Source organism: Moschus berezovskii, chromosome 9 (genome assembly GCF_049115385.1).
Source record: "Moschus berezovskii isolate FMDL1 chromosome 9, NW_MosBer_1.0, whole genome shotgun sequence".
In the NCBI taxonomy this organism is placed as follows: domain Eukaryota; kingdom Metazoa; phylum Chordata; class Mammalia; order Artiodactyla; family Moschidae; genus Moschus; species Moschus berezovskii.
The window spans coordinates 110,607,875-110,630,286 of NC_142468.1; the positions used below are offsets into that span (position 1 = coordinate 110,607,875).

General features: G+C 47.6%; 1 protein-coding gene across 2 annotated transcripts in view; it reads right to left on the reverse strand.

Annotated features, from left to right (window-relative positions):
* MCC (MCC regulator of Wnt signaling pathway) overlaps positions 1 to 22,412 on the reverse strand; it is a 323,312-nt gene that overhangs the window by 40,207 nt on the left and 260,693 nt on the right. For both annotated transcript variants that reach the window (XM_055435515.2, XM_055435516.2), the window contains 6 exons: positions 20,789 to 20,935; positions 19,765 to 19,854; positions 17,294 to 17,442; positions 12,420 to 12,560; positions 9,542 to 9,645; positions 4,697 to 4,880 (listed from right to left, as the gene is read on the reverse strand). In XM_055435515.2, coding sequence (XP_055291490.1) covers positions 4,697 to 4,880; positions 9,542 to 9,645; positions 12,420 to 12,560; positions 17,294 to 17,442; positions 19,765 to 19,854; positions 20,789 to 20,935 — 815 coding nt within the window. The remainder of the gene's footprint in view (positions 1 to 4,696; positions 4,881 to 9,541; positions 9,646 to 12,419; positions 12,561 to 17,293; positions 17,443 to 19,764; positions 19,855 to 20,788; positions 20,936 to 22,412) is intronic.

Consider the following 22,412-nt stretch of genomic DNA (forward strand, 5'->3'; position numbering starts at 1 on the left):
GTCTGTCTGTGCAAACCCGTCTGCAGCCCACCAGGCTCCTCTGGCCAAGGAACTCTCTAGGCAGGAACACTGGGTTGGGTAGCCACTCCCTTCTCCAGGGATCTCCCCGACCTGGGGATCAAACCCAGGTCTCCCGCATTGCAGGTGGATTCTTTACCATCTGAGCCACCAGGGAAGCTCAAGAATACCGGAGTGGGTAGCCTATCCCTTCTCCAGGGGATCTTCCTGACCCAGGGATTGAACTGGGGTCTCCTGCATCGCAGGCAGGTTCTTTACCTGGGAAGTAGTAGCTACCAGGGAAGCTACTACTGAGAAGAATGACACACATAGAGATGTCTAAACAAATAGCAACACGAAGGGAAAAGGCAAGATTCAAGAGGGTCCAATTAACAGGATCCTTTTCGGGTTAAAATGAGATGGCATTACATTTTTAAAGACACCACGTGTTGGTCTGTTGATGACACAACCCTGCCCCTTCTCCTGGGACCCTCCCTTTCTCTCTGCCCCCGAGGTTCCTGAGGAAACCGCTGTGACCACAGATAACTGGAGAGGTACTTGAGCCCAGCTGGGCAAGAGGTTCCTTCCTAGGATTTTCTTACTTGACACCAGTCAAACCAGTCAGCCCAGTGTACTGATGGAGGTGGCGTGTGGGTTTTCTGTCGTCTGGGGAGCGGCCTGCAGCAGGGAGGTGTGGGGGCCACCGGGGCCAGGTGTGGTCTGGTTCTCCTGCTCACCAGAGCCGTCTGCCCTCAGCCTGGGTCCATGGCTCCTGTGTGGGAGACCCGATATCCACCCCCAGATTTGAGTATGCGTCTGCCACTGGCAACCAAGGGGCTAGCAGGTAATTAAAAAAATGGGCAGCTGAACCTGTGAAGACACTCTCCGAACTGTGTGCCATATTGTTTTCAGTAAGGGTCCTCGCATGGGGAATTTTATGTAATGCTTAGATTTCAATCGCTAAGCTTACTTTTAATAGAATGAGCATATCATTTTTTGGGAATCAGCAAGTCTTAAGAAAAGTGAAAGGATTTCAGCTCTCTATCTAGTTCCCTAGAAGCTAAATGGTAAGTGACAGGACATTTCTGCAGGAGGCCTGCACACCATGCTATCATGTGGAGGTCTGTGTCTGAGTTGGAGTTTAGAACTGATGAGCACTCCTAAGCCTAAGTCCCAAGGACTCTGGAGAGACTCTCCTGGTACTTGGGTAGGGAAAGCACCTCTTTTTTTCAGAGCGAAGTAGACGTGCCTACTCTGACAGTCAGATCGAGTCTGACTCTCATTCCTGAAGGTTGCTGATTTGCAGGGGGTGCACAGGCTTATCCTAACTGGACGGCTGCTTCAAATCCATTCACCCTTTCAGTGGACACAATTCCACTGTGCTCAGTCTTTCTTTCTGTTCCACGGAAACTTCATCTTTGATCTTGGAAGGTGAGGGATGGGCACCTCTGCTGCTCCACCACTCTCCATTTGAACTGAGGGAGCAGGCCCCAGTGTGAGTGGTCAGCCAGGTGGAACCCCAGTTCCCTGGGTGTTTCCTGAGCCAAATGCAAGGCTGCAATCACAGCCTCACAGGATAGGCACCTGCTGGCAGGACAGAAGGGACCCCAGCCTCCAAAAGGGCAGACTTGCTGTGGCTGATGCTGTCTTGGCCCCTTGTCCTATTGTAGATTTAGATCAGTGATCGTGCTTCTAACCAATGAGCTGAAATTTTAACGCTTGACAAAAAGAGCGGGTCTGACTAAGAATTCCCATTCTCACTTCTCATCAGTTTAGTCCACTTGCCTCACTGCGGTGATGCACTGATAAAGCTATCCAGGCAACCCACATTACCTAGTTACTCTGTCTGTTAAGACAATTATATTTTCTGATGAGGCCGCAGCTGTAGTTTTGCAAGAAAAAAAAAAGTGTTTCAAAACTGCAAGAGCAGCATCTCCGGGCTCCTGACTACAGAGTCAGCTGTTGGGCTGGTTACCATGTTCATTCTCCTCCCTGGGAACCGCCCCTCTGCTGCTCAGTTCCAAAACCACAACCTTTCAGTTATCGGGAGCTGCCCTGTACTACCAGTCTGAAGCCTGGCACTCAGCATTCCTTTCCTGAGACCTGGTGGAGCAATTGGCTGGCACTCTATCAGAAGTCTCTCTGCCAGCTGGCTACAGCGGGAGAGGAGGCGACTGGTGGAGCCACATATAGCTCCACCTCGGAAAGCCTCTGGTCTGTCTTTCGTCCATAATCTTGACAAGCTGGGAAGGCTGAGTGGAACGCCAAGATTTACAAACAAAATCACTTATAATTATGAAAGCGTCTGGTGGTTTGGGACTTTTTTTCTTTTTTAGGGGGACTTTTTTTCCTGAGCCACACTGAACATAATCAGCAGCCTGGTTGTGTCAGGTCCCAAGAATGTGAGTTGCCACATGAATGCCTGGTGTGTGGTTCCTTTGTACCCTCTGGGCAGCTCTGATTTGGGTGGGAATGTGAAAGGGAATTTTTAAGGAGAATTGAGTGGAATCTGACCTCTGTAATACCTCTGTACTTTGATGGGAAGATCTGTTTAAGACTGAATTTAGTTTGTAGGGCTGATCTACAGAAATACATCACCTCAAATTAAGCTTCTCTAAGAAGACTGTCTCAAAATTAAGGCTCATCTATACATTAAAATATTTCTAAGCATTATTCACCATTACAATCTCCACTGAAGGGCTGGAGAGAAAATGTTCCCATGCCTGCCTGGCTCTACATTTGAATCTGATTTAGATTAAAGCAACATAATTATTTTGCAGGTGGGGAGGTGTAAGCTAAAAACCTGTAAGAAACCCCTTATAAGCTACTGAAACGAAACAGCACACAATTCCTGTCAACCCAACTCTTGCGCTCGCTGATTCATCAGGACAGAATTTACTGACAACGTGAGAACTGCATTTCTATTCTAAATGAATGTGGAAATTACAGATTATACACATCTGGAAAAGTCATAAAGAAGAGCATCTGCTTTATGAGTTTAAACAAAATACTTTGGTTTTAAGAAAATAAATAAATGATCATCTGCGCTTTGCTTCCCTGAATAAGACAACTGTTGCTGGAGGCAAAAGGAAATAAGTCCCTCGTGTCTGTGGGCACCTGGCCAAGTGTGTTACTGGGAATGTCGCTTTTCCGGAGGCACCAGGTCCAGGACAAGTAAGTCTGCACTTGGGCAGAAGGCTGGGTCCCACCAGCAGGAAAGACAGCTGGGATCATTATTTTCCTTTCAGGTACTGAACAAAACATCAGGATTTCTCCTTTTGCCCTTGAGATTGAATACACCCTTATGTGGTTTTGGTTGCTTGACCTGTAAGCAAACAGCATTTTTTAAGTCATAAGCTCCAACCTGGCCTAGTGAAAAGAATAACACGCTTGGTGCTGCAGTCTGGGCTCGGGTCCGAACACCCCTCTCAGCTGTCAGTTATGTGACTTCATTTAGGCAGGTCACTCACACATCTCTGGGCCAAGGCTCTCTCACCTGTAAAAATGCGGTCATTACTCTTCCTATCTTTTGTAATGTGGTTATTACATGAGGATCTCTAACTAAGTACTTTCTAGACAGAACTGGAACATAAAGGGAAGGCATTCTATTTGCAGCAACATGGATGGACCTAGGGATTATCACACTAAGTGAAGTAAGACAGAGAAAGACAAATATATGATATCATTTATATGCAGAATCTAAAATATGATACAAATGAACTTATTTATGAAACAGAAATAGACTCAGACATAGAAAGCAAACATGCCTACCAAAGGGGGAATGGGGTGGGAGAGATAAATTAGGAGTTTGGAGTTAGCAGATACAAACCACTATATATCAAATAAACAAACAACAAGGTCCTACTGTATAGCACAGAGAACTATATTCAATATTATGTATTAAACTAAAATGGAAGAGAATATGAAAAATATATATATACCCATATATATGAATCACTAGCTGTATACCAGAAACTAACACAATATTGTAAATCAATTTTAATTAAAAAAAAAAAAAAGAAAAAGGGAAAGCATTCATGTTTTTAGGGATTTTGGTGACAAGACATGAGAAGATCATTAGAAAACGTTTCATTATGACTCTCCACCCACACCCAGTGGAATCCAATGGCTTCAGCAAATTATGCTTAGCAAGGTGTTCACTGTTTCCCTCCCCATCTTGTTCAAGCACCCGCTTCAGTTTCCTAGATTCTGAAGATACTGAACTTGAACCCCGGTTCATGACTAAGCATCTGCTAAACACATGCTATGAATATGGCCTTTCTCTACTGGGCAAAGACGTGGGAGAAGGGAAGCCTGCTGCCTGAGAAGGGCTTATGAAGGACACAGGTGCAGGAGGAAGGCAGAGAACGCAGCCTGGAACTAGGAGGCGGTCTGGGGCTTGGGTGCCTCGGAACCATTTGCAGCACATGGGCCTTCACCACCCTAGATGCTTCCTGAAAATCAAGGACTGTTAGGAAATGGAGGGCAGAACAAAGCGGGAAAGGGCACAGGGCAGAAAGGAACAGTTGAGTTCCGCCCCTTCCCTCTGGGCAGCAACAGGAGAAGGCGCTTTTCAGCTCTCCCGCTCTGATCCCGACTCTCGGGAGGGCGCAGCCTGCCCCTTCCAAGCCTCGCAGTCCTCGGGCTTGGCCAGGGGAGCCCGTGGACGCCCGCCCGACGCGGCAGGAGCGCGGACTACCTGGTGTGGCTGTTGGAGGACAGGCTCTCCCAGGGCTGCCCGCTGCATCCGGCCACCGCGAAGGCGCCCCCGCAGCTGCCGTCCAGCTTCATGAGCAGGGCCTTGGCGGCGTTCTCAGCCGTCTTCCGGCAGTCGTGGGCTCGCTTGAGCATCTGAGTAATGTTTTCATCCCCTGACTGGTCTCCTGCAAGAAGCCGAGGGGTTAATCAGCACTGGTCCAGATAAACAAGGCTGGGTGATGGGGGCAGGCATGCAGGGGGAGCTGGTGCGGTGCAGACGGGGGCTGGAGCGGGCGTCCTGGGGCCGGCCCTTCCCCCAGAAGCTGCAACGAGGAAGGCTTTCTCTTCCCCGACAAACGAAGGGCTGGCCCGTGTGAGCTCCCAGCTGTGTCCAGCGGCAACCTGCTCTGATGTCCTAACTCCCGAGGCTCCTGGCTGCTCCCAGCATGCAACCCCAAGTCTGTGCGGCCCGTCTCCCTCAGCTGCTCAGTGCTTCCGTGGGAGCAAGGCCAAGGGACAATGAGGCCGAACCTAGCCATGTCATCACACGCCTGCAGCTTCCCCTAGAACTTCACGTAGGCACGAGACACAGAACTAATGGTTAAAACGAAACCGTGGGATGGGCTCTATGTCCTGCATGGATGCTCTCCCTGACCTTTCTCCCTGAGTGCGGTCATGTCCATGGGCAAGCTCCACGCCTCTCACAGCCAGCTAAGTCTGCAGCAAGACTCAGGGTGGTGGCCACCGGCACGCAGCCGGACTGGGGATCCCCTGCCCAAGGCGGCCGTGTTCTAGCTACGTTTTCAAAAACTCTGCAGGCCAACTAAGTCATTGGTTTGTTACCTCTACAGCCCAGACCCTCAATCTTCCAAATATTTATAAATGAAATTTAATTCCAAAGTCTAAGATACAAAAATGGTAAATATGAAACTGGCTTAAGTGGTCGGGGGTATGGGGAGGGGGATACACTCAGCTTTCCCACCCTCCAAGCCCAACACTGAGGCCCAAAGAAACTTCTCCAGATTCCCAGGCACAGTTTGAAAACCACTGTCTAAATCATCCAGGATGAATGGTTGTGCAGTCAAGAAGAAACAAAGGAGGAATCCCCATAACTGACACTGTGGATGAATGTTACAACCTGCTCTTGCTGTGCGACCCCACGGCACTGCCACTGCTGGCAGAATGGAAGAGTCAGGTTTAATAGGGAGCTGACAGAAAGTAAGTTTAAAAAGCTGCTAAAGAAGATTCTTTACAGACGTCTCACAACCGACTGCTCTCTGAATTCTGAAGAGGCATGTTAAGTGACTGTTCCATTTTATAAATAGATCCATGAGCCAACCAGGATTATGTGAATACAAGGCATTTTATTATTGATTTTAAATATTTAAAATGCAGATTTAAGTCCTTTTAGCTCCTATCCAAGTCACTGTGCTGAGCAGGGACAAGCTTCATAACAGTCTAAGACAGTCCTCTGATAAAAAGCAGAAATAAAATGATTGATTTTTTGCCTTTAATTGATTATTTTCCTTAATACTTTTATTAAAAAAAAAACTTGACAGCAAGCCAAGATCATTTTAGAATTCTGCTTAATAGGAGGAATAAAGTTTTATGGTTTGGTTAAAAGACCCTGAAAAATGAGCTTCCTAATGGAAATGCTGGCAGAGTTTCTACTGCTGGGCTGGGAGGGTAATACTATTTAAAAAACAACAGCAAACACAACAAAACCCAGAAAACCCAGAGAGAAAGGTGGAGGATGGTCACACATACAGACGGAGGCCTACTTCCTCACTGGGTGACTTGGATATGAAGCAGGAAATTAATACCTGGGATACTTCCTTTCTTTCAGATTCCTGTCCATGTCAAAACTGAGGAAAGGAAGGGAGGGAAAACAGGTGAGTGTTTGTTCAGTGCAAAAGCTAGAGCCCGGGGCTTCCTTGTGGCTCTGAATGGTCAAGAATCCACCTGCCAACGGAGCAGACACAGGTTCAATCCCTGGTCTGGGAAGATCCCACATGCCACGTGGTAACTAAACCCGTGCACCACAACTACTGAGCCTGTGCTCTGGATGCCAGGAGCTGCAACCGCTGAAGCCCACACGCCTAGAGCTGTGCTCCGGAAGAAAAGAAAGCACTACAAAGAGAAGCCGGCTCGCCACAACCAAGAAGGGTCCCTGTTCTCCACGATCAGAGAGAGCCCACGTGCAGCAACGAAGACCCAGCACAGCCAATACACAGATAAACAAAAAAAAAGACCTTTGAAATTCAGTTCAGTTCAGTCGCTCAGTTGTGTTTGACTCTTTGCGACCCCGTGGACTGCAGCACGCCAGGCCTCCCTGTCCATCACCAACTCCTGGAGCTCACTCAAGCTCATGCCCATCGAGTCGGTGATGCCATCCAACCATCTCATCCTCTGTCGTCCCCTTCTCCTCCTGCCTTCAATCTTTCCCAGCATCACGGTCTTTTCAAATGAGTCAGCTCTTTGTATCAGGTGGCCAAAGCGTTGGAGTTTCAGCTTCAGCATCAGTCCTTCCAATGAACACCCAGGATTGATCTCCTTTAGGATGGACTGCTTGGATCTCCTTGCAGTCCAAGGGACTCTCAAGAGTCTTCTCCAACACCACGGTTCAAAAGCATCAATTCTTTGGCGCTCAGCTTTCTTCACAGTCCAACTCGCACATCCATACATGACCACTAGAAAAACCATAGCCTTGACTAGACGGAACTTTGTTGGCAAAGTGATGTCTCTGCTTTTAAATATGCTGTCTAGGTTGGTCATAACTTTCCTTCCAAGGAGTAAGCGTCTTTTAATTTCATGGCTGCAATCAGCATCTACAGTGATTTTGGAACCCCCAAAATAAAGTCAGCCACTGTTTCCACTGTTTCCCCGTCTATTTGCCATGAAATGATGGGACTGGATGCCATGATCGTAGTTTTCAGAATGTTGAGCTTTAAGCCAACTTTTTCAGTCTCCTCTTTCACTTTCATCAAGAGGCTCTTTAACTCTTCTTCACTTTCTACCATAAGGGTTGTGTCATCTGCATATCTGAGGTTATTGATATTTCTCCTGGCAATCTTGATTCCAGCTTGTGCTTCTTCCAGCCCAGCATTTCTCATGATGTACTCTGCATATAAGTTAAATAAGCAGCATGACAATATACAGCCTTGATGTACTCCTTTTCCTATTTGGAATCAGTCTGTTGTTCCATGTCCAGTTCTAACTGCTGCTTCCTGACCTGCATACAGGTTTCTCAAGAGGCAGGTCAGATGGTCTGGTATTCCCATCTCTTTCAGAATTTTCCACAGTTTATTGTGATTCACACTGTCAAAAGCTTTGGTATAGTCAATAAAGCAGAAATAGATGTTTTTCTGGAACTCTCTTGCTTTTTCCATGATCCAGCGGATGTTGATAATTTGATCTCTGGTTCCTCTGCCTCTTCTAAATCCAGCTTGAACATCTATAAGTTCACGGTTCACGTATTGCTGAAGCCTGGCTTGGAGAATTTTGAGCATGACTTTACTAGCGTGTGAGATGAGTGCAATTGTGTGGTAGTTTGAGCATTCTTTGGCATTACCTTTCTTTGGGATTGGAATGAAAACTGACCTTTTTCAGTCCTGTGGCCACTGCTGAGTTTTCCAAATTTGCTGACATATTGAGTCCAGCACTTTCACAGCATCATCTTTTAGGATTTGAAATAGCTCAACTGGGATTCCATCAGTGCTTATTAAAAAAAAAAAAAAAGAAAAGCTAAAGCCTGGGCAGGGAGGGAGGAGCAGGCAAGGAGGACGGGAAATGTACTCAGGAGGTACCCTGACAGGACCTCCTTTGCAAGATGTGCCCTGGAAGGACCAGCCTTAATATGGGCTCATAGCCTAGGAGGAAAAGCCAGTTATGACAGATGGCCAGCTTGCCAGCCTGCAGAGTGCCCACCTTTGACTCTGGAGTCATCTGGTCAGTTTTTTGTTCACTTGCCGTGGTTTCTCGGGAGAAGCTGCTATGGTCAAGTGTAGGCTGAGGGAGCCAGTAGGCCCCAGCACTGGGGGCCTCTGTTGCTGAGCCTCTGTTTCCTTCCAAACACTGTTTCTACTGTCATCATCCCCATGTTATTTCAAGGCCCACAGTCACAGTCAAGGGTGAAGTTTTGGCAAATGATGGTAACTAGGATGCCCTGCGTGTCTTTTTCAGTTCATAGCCCTTCTAGTTACTCAGCACTGGAGCACAGCAGTGGGGGGTGGTGTGGGTCTGGAGGGACAAATGATGCCAACCCTGGGGGATGCATGATCCCTGAAGTGGGGGACGGGCAGGGAGGGGAGGTGGGCAGCAGGCCCCCGGGGCTGGCATTTGGTAAGGCTGAAGATAACAAGGTGTGAAACGTTCCTCTGCATTCCTATGTCACCTGGAGAGCAGGTAGGGGGAACCCATGTTCCTTTGAATCTAAAGGAACAAACCTGGAGAAAATGCACTGCCAGATAAGGTAAAGGCCTTGTGGGCAGCACAGGGACCCTCAGGCACCAGCATCACAGGGAGGCTGTGGGAGAGCTGGTCCCTTTCAGGGCGACCCTGGGCCTCCTGCCCCATCTGGTCCTAGAGTCGGCCTGGGAGAGTATGTTTCCTGAGACGGCCTGTTTGTTTTAACTTGTCTGTAGTGCTGTTTCCACTTCAGTTCCTGCTGCATTCAACATAAACAATTTACTCACTCGGTCATGAGGGAAAAATGAAAAACACACTTGACAAGTGGATTTCATGTTGTTGGGAGGCGTGCCAATGCCAACAGCCGAGGCGGGGGGCAGGAGACCAGCAGAGGTGGGGGGACGATGAGCAGGGGCCGCAGGGACCCGGCCACACTTACCAGGGGACGACCCCACACCGGCCGCCCGGAACTGCCCCAGGATGAGGCTCTGCTCGCTCTCAGCCAGAGCCAGGAGGAGTTCATAGGCTTCAATGCACTGCTCGCTGAAAGAGAAGCACACGGCGTCGTCAGCTTGGGCGGAGAATGGCGACTCCCCTCGGGTGCAGTGCGAGCCCAGCCTCTCAGCCTCCCTGCCAGGTCCGCAAGGGAGGTACTCGTGGTACTCACACCCACAGGTACTCATGGACAGAGTCAGGGGCTCGCTCTGCTTTATGGCCCCCTCCCTGCCCTGCTTTAAAAAAACAAAACAAAATTTTAGACTATGATCTGGAAAAATACAAGGGAAGCAATGAAGATGAGAGAGGCAAGTCTGCTGCTCCTTTGATGATCAGCTAGAAGGGAAAGGTGATACGCTCACAGAGACCAGCCTCTGGGTGCGCCCCGCCCACCTGGATCCCTACACCTTGTGTAATCCCCTTCCACACGGTTCCAGGGTTGGTTTGTGTGACTAAGAGAATAAGGCAAAAGTGATGGGTTATCACATCCGAGGTTGGCTATTAAAGAATGTGATGATTTCCATCTTGGTCTTTCTCTCTCTTTCCTCCCTTCACTTTTTCTCTTGGATCATCCTTTTCAGAGGAGGCCAGCTGCCAAGTCTTGAAGACCTTTGAGCAGCCCGTGTGGTTAGGAACTAAGGCACCAGCCAATCGCCAGTGAAGGACTGAGGATTCTACCCAAAGCCTTTTGAAGCAGATCTGCCAGCCCCAATTAAGCTGACGCAGCTCTGGCTGAGAGCTTGACCAAAAACTCAAGAGACCCAGAGCAAGAACCACCTAGACAAATCATTCCCAGATTCCTGACCCCAGAAGCTTTGACATAATAAACAGTTATACGATAATAGGTAATTCATATAACAGCCCAGAAAGGGGACTGTTTTAACTGAGACCTGCCTACTCAATAGAGTGGCTACTAGCCACATGTGGATATTTAAACGAAAAAGAAAGGTAAATAAATGAACATTCAGTTTATCTGCAGCAGTAGTCATATTTCATATGTTTAATAGCCATGTGTGGCTAGCAGTTGCCATACTGGAGAACAGAGAGAACATAACAGAGAACAGCTCCATAATCACAGAAAGTTCTGCCAGAGGCTTGTAAAGCTGTGTCATGAAACACTCACAAAATCTCTGACAAGAGCTGGAGTGTGGAGCTCTCTCTTCGGGTACACCAGACAGAGGATCAAACACTGACCTCTGGAAAGCCACTGCTGCCCATGTTCCCACAGGGACCCATGTCTGCACTGGATGGAGTGTGTGTATAATGCTTGAGTCATCCTGGCCAAATGCCTACAGTAGTGAAAATCACCCCCAAGCAAAGAATTGATGAGCTTCTCCAAGCTGAGCAGGGGAAATGTGGCTTTACTCAACACTTAGTCAACAGACTTTTTTTAAAAATTGTCTTTCCTTTCAAGTTCCTTTACTAAGAGACAGGAAGGAGAGTCCAATGACTGCCCCTGGGTGCTGGCAGCTCCCCTTCTCAAGGGCAGTTGGTCTTTCAAGTTAGAGATGCTGGGATGTTGCTTCTTCTGTACCAATGAAAGGGAGACTGAGGGTGCAGAAGAGCCTGTTTCAAGAGTAGTCACAGATGATCATCTGTTTGTTTGGTGTGTCTGTAAACCAACAGGATTGCTCTCTAGCTTTGGTCTCCTATATTTTGGTTTGATATATATATTTTTTTGTTTGAAGAAGCAATGTTTCTTAAAACAGTACTGAATTCTTTGAGAGGATGCCAAGAGTAAGATACAGTCACTACTCTGGGACTTTGGTAAATATGCCTAAGTGGTGACACTAATATAATAAGTCTATGAAAACAATAATAAAGCTGAGTCTTGTAGCTATTAAACAAGTAGTAATTTAAAAATAGATAAATTCCAAAGCTGATGAAGCTGAAAAAAAAAGTGGTACCACTTGCTCATCAAGGAATGAACCACATTCATTTAAACTGGTTTTTTTTATGGGAAAAAAACTGGTAGCATGCCTGAAGAGACATGAAAATATTCATATCCTTTGATCTATAATTCCTGCTCCAGGGATTTTATCTCAAGGAAAATACAAGAATGACAGTTTTTGTATTAAATTATTCACCATAGAATTATTTTCAATATCAAGAGTCTGCAAGAGTCTAAATATCTTTTAGAGAAATGAGTAATAATACCATATAAACTTGATGGAAGGGATACAGTCAGTCAAAATAAATGGAGACTTTTAAGCAATAATATAACAGTTTAACAAACTGAAGGAAGAGAATGCATTAGATTTACTACAATGCAGAATATAATATGAATATAAATAAAGTCTGGGGAAAAAAGACTGGAAGAACAAGAAGTAAACTTGTAACACAAAAATTGATGTTTTGAGTGATGTTGTTTAGTCACTAAGTCATGTCTGATTCTGTAGCCCACCAGGCTTCTCTGTGCATGGGTTTTCCATGAAGAATACTGGAGTGGGTTGCCATTTCCTCTTCCAAGGGATCTTTCCAACCCAGGGATCGAACCCCCATCTCCTGCATTGGCAGGCAGATTCTTTACCACTGCCAAAGGGAAGCCTTTGAGTGATATGACTTAAATGAAATAATATTTCAGTTGAACATTGCTAACAGAAACATACCTGTTTTACTAATACCACACTGATTATCCTTATTTTCTTAATTGCTACCAGGGTACTAACTGATTTTTAATATTTATCACACTAGCATTTGCTGGTCCAGTCTTCTAGTTACATTTTCTAAAACCCTGTTTTCTACTTTCATGCAGAAGCTTGCTATGGATGCACTTCTCAATGAAAGTGGCCCTTCACCCACCTGCCTGCCCAACTTCCTACCTGTACTGCAGGGCCAGCCTCAACGCTGTGGCATTGGATTCGTACTTCCCCACCAGCATGCTCATCCTCTCAGCGTTGCTCTTGCATTCTTCCAGGGTTATGGTCAGAAGGTCATTTTGGGATTTGAGGTGTTCAATACGGCTACAAAGGAAGGAAAATCACGTTCACAATTTTACACTAGGATTACAATGCGTTTACCAAGATTTTAGTCATCCACTCTAGATTCTGGCCAAAATGCACATTAGGATATGAGCTCATTAGATGTTTTAGCAAATGCAACTGATGAGAAGTAATAAGGGAAGCAACTCAAAGCTGAAGAATCATTAAATCCTGTGTGAATTAGAAACAAAAATTGCCCCCTGGTTATTTCCCAACCAGTCATGGATGAGCCATTTGCCAGGTAAGGTGGTAGGGCTTGGGAGATACACCATGGTAAGGAGCCCTAACCTTCATGAGAGTTAAGACTCAGCTGCTCCAATGAACCACCCTCCACAGGGACAAATGAAAAGCCACACTTACAATAAGAGCTACTGTTTGTTAAGCCTTTGCTCAGTAACTCTCCCAGTAGCCCTCTGAATTAAGTATTATTATCTCCATTTCTCAGAGGAGGCACAGAAATGTTAATCTTGGGCTCTGAACCAGGCAGTTTGACCCCAGATCCTTGACTCAGAATGCTCACTACAGGGCAGGATGAATCAATGAGTGAAAAAGAAACTGCACTCAAGGGGTCCCTGGGTGGCAACTGTGGAATGCATCCAACGCTCTTTCCAGCTGGGACAGTCCCCTAACTGCTAACTGCTGGCAGGATAATCAGTGGATAAGGATAAGTTTTATAAAAATCAGAACTGTAAATTCAAGGCAAAAGAGTTTATGGCAAGATCAGAAAGCAGATTAGGAAAGCCGAAGCCTTCGGCCTGTTTTCTGTTCCAGGATGCTGACGCTCTGGATGCAATGATTCATTCCCCACAGGACATGCCCATCTGCAGTACTCTGATCACCAAGTCTTAAAGAGACATAAGGTTTCACACACACAAAATGTTAAGAGCGTGGAAGCCATCTGCCTTGAGGATCAATCTTAGGACCATGCATCTTAGCACATATCACTAAGACCACTGCATGGCTTTGGGAACAACAAGGTCAATTCAATGTAAGGTGTTACAGGATACTGTCTTCTGTCTTTGTCACATGACGGCCTCTTCAGAGACTTCCCACCCTCTCATTTACTTCTTGACTTGCTCCAGTTACATTCAGTCCCTACTAATTAGATAAAACCATTTACCCAGTTCACAGACTTCCATGTGGTCAATACTACCTCAGACAGCACCCCTGTATCGACAGCTCCTACCTTTTAAAACACTGTCCTTCATTTGGGTCATGACAGGTGTCTACTGGTTTTCTGTCTGCCGAAAGGTCATTATTTCTCCTGTCTCCTCTGCTGGCTCCCTCTTCTCTATATAATCTGTGACAGTTGACATTCCCTTAGGACTCAGTCTGAGGTCCACTCCTCTATCAACACTCTCCCTCGAGGGTGATTTTATCCAGTCCCAAGACTTTCACGGGCATTTATGTTCCCATGGCTCCCAGATTCTTAGTTCATACGTGTCTTAAGTGCCAGTCTCACATATCCAGGGTTTCACACAGACACCTCAAATTTAATATGGCATTCTTGACTTTCCCCTAACCATAACCTCCTCCATCTTCCCATCTCAGTAAATGCCACCACCATACATCCGACAACAGAGGTAAGACATCTGCGAATCTTCTTTGAGGCCATCCCTTATTTTATACATCTGTGGATTTTTATCACAACACATACAATGACCCCTTCAAACTGCCTCTACTTGGTCGTGCTGGTTCACTGCAGAACTGGCTCAGTTTCCACCCTTACCCACCCCTTTCTGCACATCTGAGTGAACTTTAACAATTTAAATCAATTCTGTTCTTCCCCTACGTAAAACGCCTTAACAACTTCAATGGCACTTTGTCTGTGACCTCAGATTCCATAGCCCACCCAGCCCTGACTCCTGCTCTGCCTTGTCTCCTGGGGCGCCTCCTTTCACTCATCCTGTTTCAGTTCCACGGGGATTGGGGCAATTCGGATGTCACACCAGCCACTTCCCAGCCTTGAAGTTGATAAGTCAGCCCTTAAGACTCCTCCTGGTTTGTCACATGGCTGTTCCTTTCCTACCTGAAAAATCTCAATTGCCGTTTTCCCCCTTCAGAGATGACTTCCCTATCTTTGTTCCTAAAACCAAGGCTACCTTTTATTTCGTCACAGTGTCATATTTACTTGGAGCTTTCTCATGTTCTTATTGGTCTGTTTTTCCTTAACTTCCTCAACAGGATATAACTCCATGAAATCTTGTCTGTTTTACTTTCTTTGGCATCCAAATAGCCCAGCATATAGTAGGTGCTTAATATTTGCATGCTGCATGCTAAGCTGCTTCGGTCATGTCCAACTCTGTGCAACTCTGTTGACTGTAGCCTGCCAAGCTCCTCTGTCCATGGGATTTTCCAGGCAAGAATACTGGAGTGGGTTGCCATTTCCTCCTCCAGGGGACCTTCCCAACCCAGGGATTGAACCTGCATATCTTAAGTGTCCTGCATTGGTAGCCAGGTTCTTTACCACTGGCACCACCTGCTACTGCTAAGTCACTTCAGTCGTGTCCGACTCTGTGTGACCCCATAGACGGAAGCCCACCAGGCTCCCCCGTCCCTGGGATTCTCCAGGCAAGAACACTGGAGTGGGTTGCCATTTCCTTCTCCAAGCACCACCTGGGAAGCCCCCAAAGCAACAATACTTTTGAGTAGGCATGACCCACCCCATGCCTCTGCCACACACACATACACACAGAAACACAAGTTAAAGGCTGTCTTACTTTTAGAGTGTAATAGGATTCCGACTTTGAGATAGGTAGTTAAATAAAAGGTATCAGAACATACTGGAAGATAATTTACAAGCACTGCCATGTTCTAGCAGTAGCTGTGGTAATACAGAAGAGAACGGAGAAGAGGTGGACGGGCAGGGGTTGGCCAGCTGGGCTATTAAATAGCTCCGGACTTGATGCAAGTCATCCAGTGTCAAAACGTTTGCCTTCTAATTTGCAAAATGGGGCTATTCTGCCCTCCCAAGTTGAGGATTTAGGGCTGTCTGTGAGTCTTTGGAAAGCTGTTCAACTCCATGACAGTGTGAGCTACAGGCACCAAAGAGTTCCCCCTTCTTTGGTCTCTCTTAGGCGCATATAATTGAAGAGAAAGGACCCCCCTCAATCCAACCACAAAGCAGGCTTGTTAAACCCCAGAATCTGCTGAGAGGAGATCCTCCTACACAGAGGGCTCCTGAAGGCGTCTGACTTCACTAAATTGCAAAGGGCACATCTGATTCAATTTTTAAGTACTCCCCTGCCTGTGATACTGACAGCGGTGCTTATTGACTGCTACAAGGTAATCATCAGGATTGTCACTCTTAAGTATTTTGGATTTAATAAGGAAACCATTTAATTTCAAGATTTAAAATGACCTAGATTGGCTCATTTCCTTGGTTCTCACGTACTGTATTAAACAGTTTCAAACCAGGGAGGACTAACAGGATAATTCAATTTATTCAGGTTTGCCATACACAAGGGGAATGGCATGAAGCAGTGGTGGGTGGGGAATGGCATCCATGTTTCCTACGCGTTGGCTCACAAGCCTCTCCAGTCCTTGGTAGGTACCCTCCTGAAGACAGCTGGGTGAGGGCAGCCGCTGCACTCTCGGCCGCAGTTCAGCCACTGTGGGGCCAGGTCTGAGTGGGAGCAGTCACCACGGCTTGGCCCTGCTCCTTCTCTCTTGCTTTTTTAACAACCCTCTTTCATTGCTGGGACGACACACAAGCCAGTCTTTGCCAAAGAGGCAGGAGGACAAACTCAAACCACCTCTGTCGTAAGATCTGGGAAGAACCCATAAAACTGGGCACACAGTTAAATTATTTAAGCAGGACAGTTAGACCCACTTAGAAAATCTGAACTAAGTAGGATAGGATGTAGGGATGGGAGGATGTACACATTTGTGAAAAGCATAAATACAATGAGGCAACCCTTGACTGGAGCAGGGAGGGTTAGACCGGCGTGCCCGGTCCAACCCAGGAATGTCTTGCTCAGATCCCTTCTGCCGATTCCACAGCCCAGAGCTGGTCTCTCGGTTCTCAGTAGCTCTGGCCTGCATGCTGGGGAGCCATCTTGCCATCCTGACCTACTTGTCATTCCATATGGACTGCTTCTTAGTTTATCAGGGCCAGTGCACAAGGAGAGGAGGAGGGGGATTCCCTGGGGTACAGTGGGTAAGAACCCACCCGCCAGTGCAGGGGACATGGGTTCGATCCTTGGTCTCGGAAGATTCCACATGCCGCGGGGCAGGGGAATCCGCGTGTCACAACTCCTGAGCTCGTCTATTGTGGCTCCTGAAGCCCAGAGGAGCCACCATAATGAGAGGCTGTGCACCAAAACTAGGGGTGCAACTAGAGAAACCCGAGGGCAGCACGGAGACCCGGCACAGCCAGAAGTAGGTAGATAAACAAATACAGTAGCACGTTAAAAAAGAAAGAAGACAGGGCCCCTGGTTCATAAATTATTAAGAATTTAAAACAGTGACAGCAGAGCAGTAACGAAAGTGTGGGATCCTTCTAAGCATGAGGACCTGTGCATTTGCTGACAGGTCACCCAAGGCCCACAGAGCTGGCCCTCCTGTGATACGAGGGTGGTGGGAACTCCCACCTGCCAGCTCGACAGCATCACATTAAGCCATAATGCATAAGCCAGCCTCAACGGATCTTTGGGATGGACCTGGAGTTTCCCCTCAACACCACCACCAAATAAATATACAGGATTCCTCCTTACCTGTTCAGCCGCTCCGTTTCCACCTCAAACTCTCTAATCTTGCTTTCCGAGATGGCAGATCCATGGGAGTAGAGAGTCTGGAAGATTTCCTGAATGTTGGAGCAGTCCTGAAGAGAGTGGGCCAGGTGCTCTGCCACGCTGCTGGACACCTGAACAGGTGAGCATTAATTCCCCTCTGGACAAAACCACTTCCGGGATGCTGGGCCCCAGGCCCTTGCTTTCCAATTTAAAACATTAAGTTTTAAGCAGTTTAAAGCTGATATTCCTTGAGAATTGGGCACCAGGAGATAGCTACCCAGCTATTTTTCAGTTTGTATAATATAATCCTAGTATAAAAAGTTAACTACTGTGAACAAAATACATCAATAGTGTCAAAATGCAACTGCATCCTCTAAGCTGTATCCTCAGCAGCATGCATGAAAGATCCTGAGTCTTGGGACCTAAAATTCTGTATATTAAATAGAGTTTGGACACCCTTTCTCCTTCCTAAACCCCCTGCCACCCTCAACCCTTGTCTCTTGGCTGTTGTAGCTAAGGTGAACATCCCATTTCTTCACTTTCATAATTCAGCTTTGGCATGGAAGTTGCTGCTGCTGCTGCTAAGTCGTATCAGTCGTGTCCGACTCTGTGTGACCCATAGGTGGCAGCCCACCAGGCTCCTCCGTCCCTGGGATTCTCCAGGCAAGAACACTGGAGTGGGTTGCCATTTCCTTCTCCAATACATGAAAGTGAAAAGTGAAAGTGAAGTTGCTTAGTCGTGTCTGACTCTTAGCGACCCCATGGACCGCAGCCTACTAGGCTCCTCTGTCCATGGGATTCTCCAAGCAAGAGTACTAGAGTGGGGTGCTATTGCCTTCTCCAGGCATGGAAGCTGGGTGCCTGCAATTTCTGCCCAGTGCAAAATTCTAAAATAGGGCCTTAAAAGTGCTGTTTCTGTTTTTCCCCATCCCTAAGGGTCTGCTTTTGAACTGTGGTGCTGGAGAAGACTCTTGAGAGTCCCTTGGACTGCAAGGAGATCCAACCAGTCCATTCTAAAGGAGATCAATCCTGGGTGTTCATTGGAAGGACTGATGCTAAAGCTAAAACTCCAATACTTTGGCCACCTCATGCGACGAGTTGACTCACTGGAAAAGACTCTGATGCTGGGAGGGATTGGGGGTGGGAGTAGACGGGGAAGACAGAGAATGAGATGGCTGGATGGCATCACCGACTCGATGGACATGAGTTTGAGTGAATTCCGGGAGTTGGTGATGGACAGCGAGGCCTGGCGTTCTGATTCATGGGGTCGCAAAGAGTCGGACACGACTGAGCGACTGAACTGAACTGAACTGAACTGAAGGGTCAAACCAGTCAATCTTAAGGGAAATCAACCTGAATAGTTGTTGGAAGGACTGATGCTGAAGCTCCAATATTTTGGTCATCTGAGGCGAAAAGTCCCTGATACTGGGAAAGATTGAGGGCAGGAGGAGAAGGAATCAGAGGATGAGATAGCTGGATGGCATCACTGATGCAATGGACATGAACTCAGGCAAACTTCGGGAGATGGTGAGGGACAGGGAGGCCTGGAGTGCTGAAGTCCATGGGGTTGCAACAGTTGGACATGACTGGGCGACTGAGCAACATTCAGTTCGGTTCAGTCGCTCAGTCGTGTCTGACTCTCCACGACCCCATGAATCACAGCACGCCAGGCCTCCCTGTCCATCACCAACTCCCGGAGTTCACTCAAACTCAGGTCCACAGAGTCGGTGATGCCATCCAGCCATCTCATTCTCGGTCGTCCCCTTCTCCTCCCACCCCCAACCTTTCCCAGCATCAGAGTCTTTTCCAGTGAGTCAACTCGTCGCATGAGGTGGCCAAAGTATTGCAGTTTCAGCTTTAGCATTAACGAGGATCAAATAACTGGATTTTCCAGCCTCACCCCCAAATCCTCAAAGACATCCCCAGGGAACTGAAATTATTCTCTTTTCACTATACATCAGTTCACAGCCCCAGGGTATTCGGCACTCTACAAATGAAAACTTCAGAACTGAGCTGGAAGGTTCTGGTCTGTCCCAGAATCGCTGTACTTCAAAGGCAGCGATCCTGCTCACTAGAGAGCACCTTCCCTTTCAAGATGGACATGTGAAAAGTCACGTTCTCTTAGAGCTTCCTCATTCACTCTGAGGAAGCAGGGTGATAAAAAGTAAGTATTTCAAGACTTTCATCTGTATTGCCAGTAACAAGACCTCAATCATTTCTTTCTGAATGGTTTCAACTAGAGAAACAAAAAGCTCCCTTTAAAGTTGAAGGGGTAATTCACCACCGGCGAACCACTAAGCATTTTAATCTGACCCTTTGGAAGGAAATCAGGTATGATTTCTTATCCAATCACCTGGGTTACTGGAGGGACCCTGGGCAGTGCTTCTGTCATGGACGAGCCACTGGGTAGTTCTACTCTGTGACGTGTCCCTTTGCTTCTCATGAACACTTACCCCAATGCTGCTGATCTCTGAGCCTAGGACTGGCCGATCAGATGATGAAGATTCAGACCTGGTCTTGGAGAGCTTCACCCTCTCGGCGATCTTAACAAACAAAACAAATGATGGAAAAACAATATACGCCACTCCCCATATAAACTACTGAGACTGTGTTTATACAGGGCTACTCTTAAACCTTGGCAACTAAACCATCAGTTCTTAAAAACAACTCACGTGTCTGATTTTTCTGCCATCTGCTTATTAACTCACGGTTTTTCAGTGTTAGCACCACTGACATTTTGAGTTGGACATTCTTTGCTGTGGGGGACTGTTCTGTACACTGAGATGTTTACCAGCATCCTTGACTTCTAGCCAGAGTACTCCAGGTGTGACCATTGAAAAGGTGTCCAGACATGGCCAAATAGCCCTTGGGACAAAAATCACTTCTAGCCGAGGATCACTGGTGAGACTTAATAAACTTGATGGTTGACAACCAACCTTGTTGCAGAGACTGGCGGGGCTACCGGGAAGAGGACATGTAATCATGTGAACAGTCTCTCTGGCGTGGACTCAGCATAGGAAGGGGGTCGGGGGCTGTGGCTGAGAATGGAGGGGCTACTTCTCACAGCTACTGGGGCCTGCCCATCATTGTCATCTATTTGTCTGCTGGCAGGGCTGTCGGTTCTGGGAGCAGGCAGATCATTGGTTCATTACTCAGGGTCCCCATCCTGGGCTGAACCATGATCCTTGAAAGTAACTCTCTACCCACCCTGTGACAAAACATCTCACTCTCCACAACGACCTGTCAGCTGGGACAGGCTCGGGCCCGCTGATAAATGAGAGCTGGCATCCAGGTTGCAGCCAAGAGAGACTTAAAACTATTAGTGGGTTATCTCTTCCTGCAGCTCCAGCCCAGGAGCCCTACGCGGGACCCTGGGAAGCCCCTCAGGGCCCGCTGAGCTAATTACATGCTGGCACAGCGGCCCTGCTCCATAAAGGCTGGAGCTGCCTGATAACGGGCAGTGTCCCCGCAGCACACCTTGGCGATGGGGATGTCATTGCTGCTGCTGCTCGTGCTCAGTTCTCCGGTGCTGGGGTTAACAGGGCGGTTGGCGGAAGTGAGGCGGCCAGGGCTGGAGGGGCCTGTGGCCTGCACGCTCTGCAGGCGAGTTTGAAGCTCTCGAACCTGAAATGACAACACCTTCAGACATGGCGGTAGGCTCCCCCACTCAAAGAGCAGAAGGGCCAGTCCAGGGGTCGGGGGCAAAGCTTTCATTTACACGAAGAAACCAGCTTCCCTGAAAACCGAAGTCAGCTGAGTCCACACAAAGGGCACTGCTGCTCTTAACTGGAACTGCCACGGGCTGGCCAGCATCTGCGCTTCACAAGTTGGAGGGGGACGTGTTTTCTATGGTGCTGGAAGCTTCCAGCACAAGGAGAAGGCCCATCTTTAAGGGATGTTTGCTCAGTCTCCTGTGCCTGATACACATGGCACAAGAAATGGAACCCAGGATGAAATTTGTACTTGCGTGGGGTTCAGAGGACAGAGATCATTTAACATAAGCACATGCTCTTGCTATAAATATCAATCCAGGGTGGGTGTGTAGGAAGCGGGAAAGAGGAACGGGACTCCACCTGAAGTCCCTGCGCAACTCTCCTTGAGCACAGCCTCCCAGGTGGACAGGGCTGTAATGGATGAGATGAGTGAGGCGCTGGCTGAGGGGCTGGAGTGAGGAGACTGGCTTGGATGACACACTGTGTCTGAAGAACTGCAAGTTATTCAGTATGCATGGGGAAGGAGAGGGACCTGCTCTGGGAAGGAGGAGAAGCTATGGTGATGAGAGGGAGTTAGTACCCATGGCTTCTTCCCAAGGGACTTCGAGGTGAGATTATCCCGGGGACAGTAGGAAGGAATACCTAATTAGCCCTTCAGTGTGGAGAGACCCAGAGCCCCCTCAATTACATTTAGAGCACACATTTACCTGCACAGAATTTAAATGTCCCAACTCTGCTTCTCTATGGTTACGGCTCACTGACATCCAAAGGGAGAAATGTTCCAAGCAAGTGAAGATGATTATTAGAAGCTGGTCTTTCCGATGACCCCGATCACAGTTTGATCACTGTATACAATGTCAGTCTTAAAGGGCACACTGACCGCAGCACCCAAGGGCTCTTACAAATGGGCACCAGACCCTAATGGGAAGAATTAGCACCAGGACATTGAAACCTGGGTTTTCCCAACCTATCAGTGCACCAGAATGTCCCAGAGGGTTTGTTAAGACACAGAGCCCAGGGCCCCGTCTGCAGAGGTTCTGATCAGCAGGTAGAAACCACACCTAGGAGTCTGTGTGTTCAATAAGTGCCCAGGCAATGCTGGTACACCCGGCTGATGGCAGTGAGCTGTGGGTGGCCAAGGCCTCACGGCACTCGACATCTCAGAGACCACGGAGCCAAGCCGCTTGGCTGCCAGCCCTGAGGCCACACCCTTCCAGGCAAACCGTTGTCTAAAAGCGACTGGAGAGCTTTTCATTTTTAATGTCTTGAATGTCTCCACCCTGCTAAATTGGGATCCAAAAGTTATTGAAATTTCAATAATTCATCAGCATACGAGAAGCCAAGATAGGAAAACTCCCTTGGAGCAAATTGCATTCAATGGTGAAACA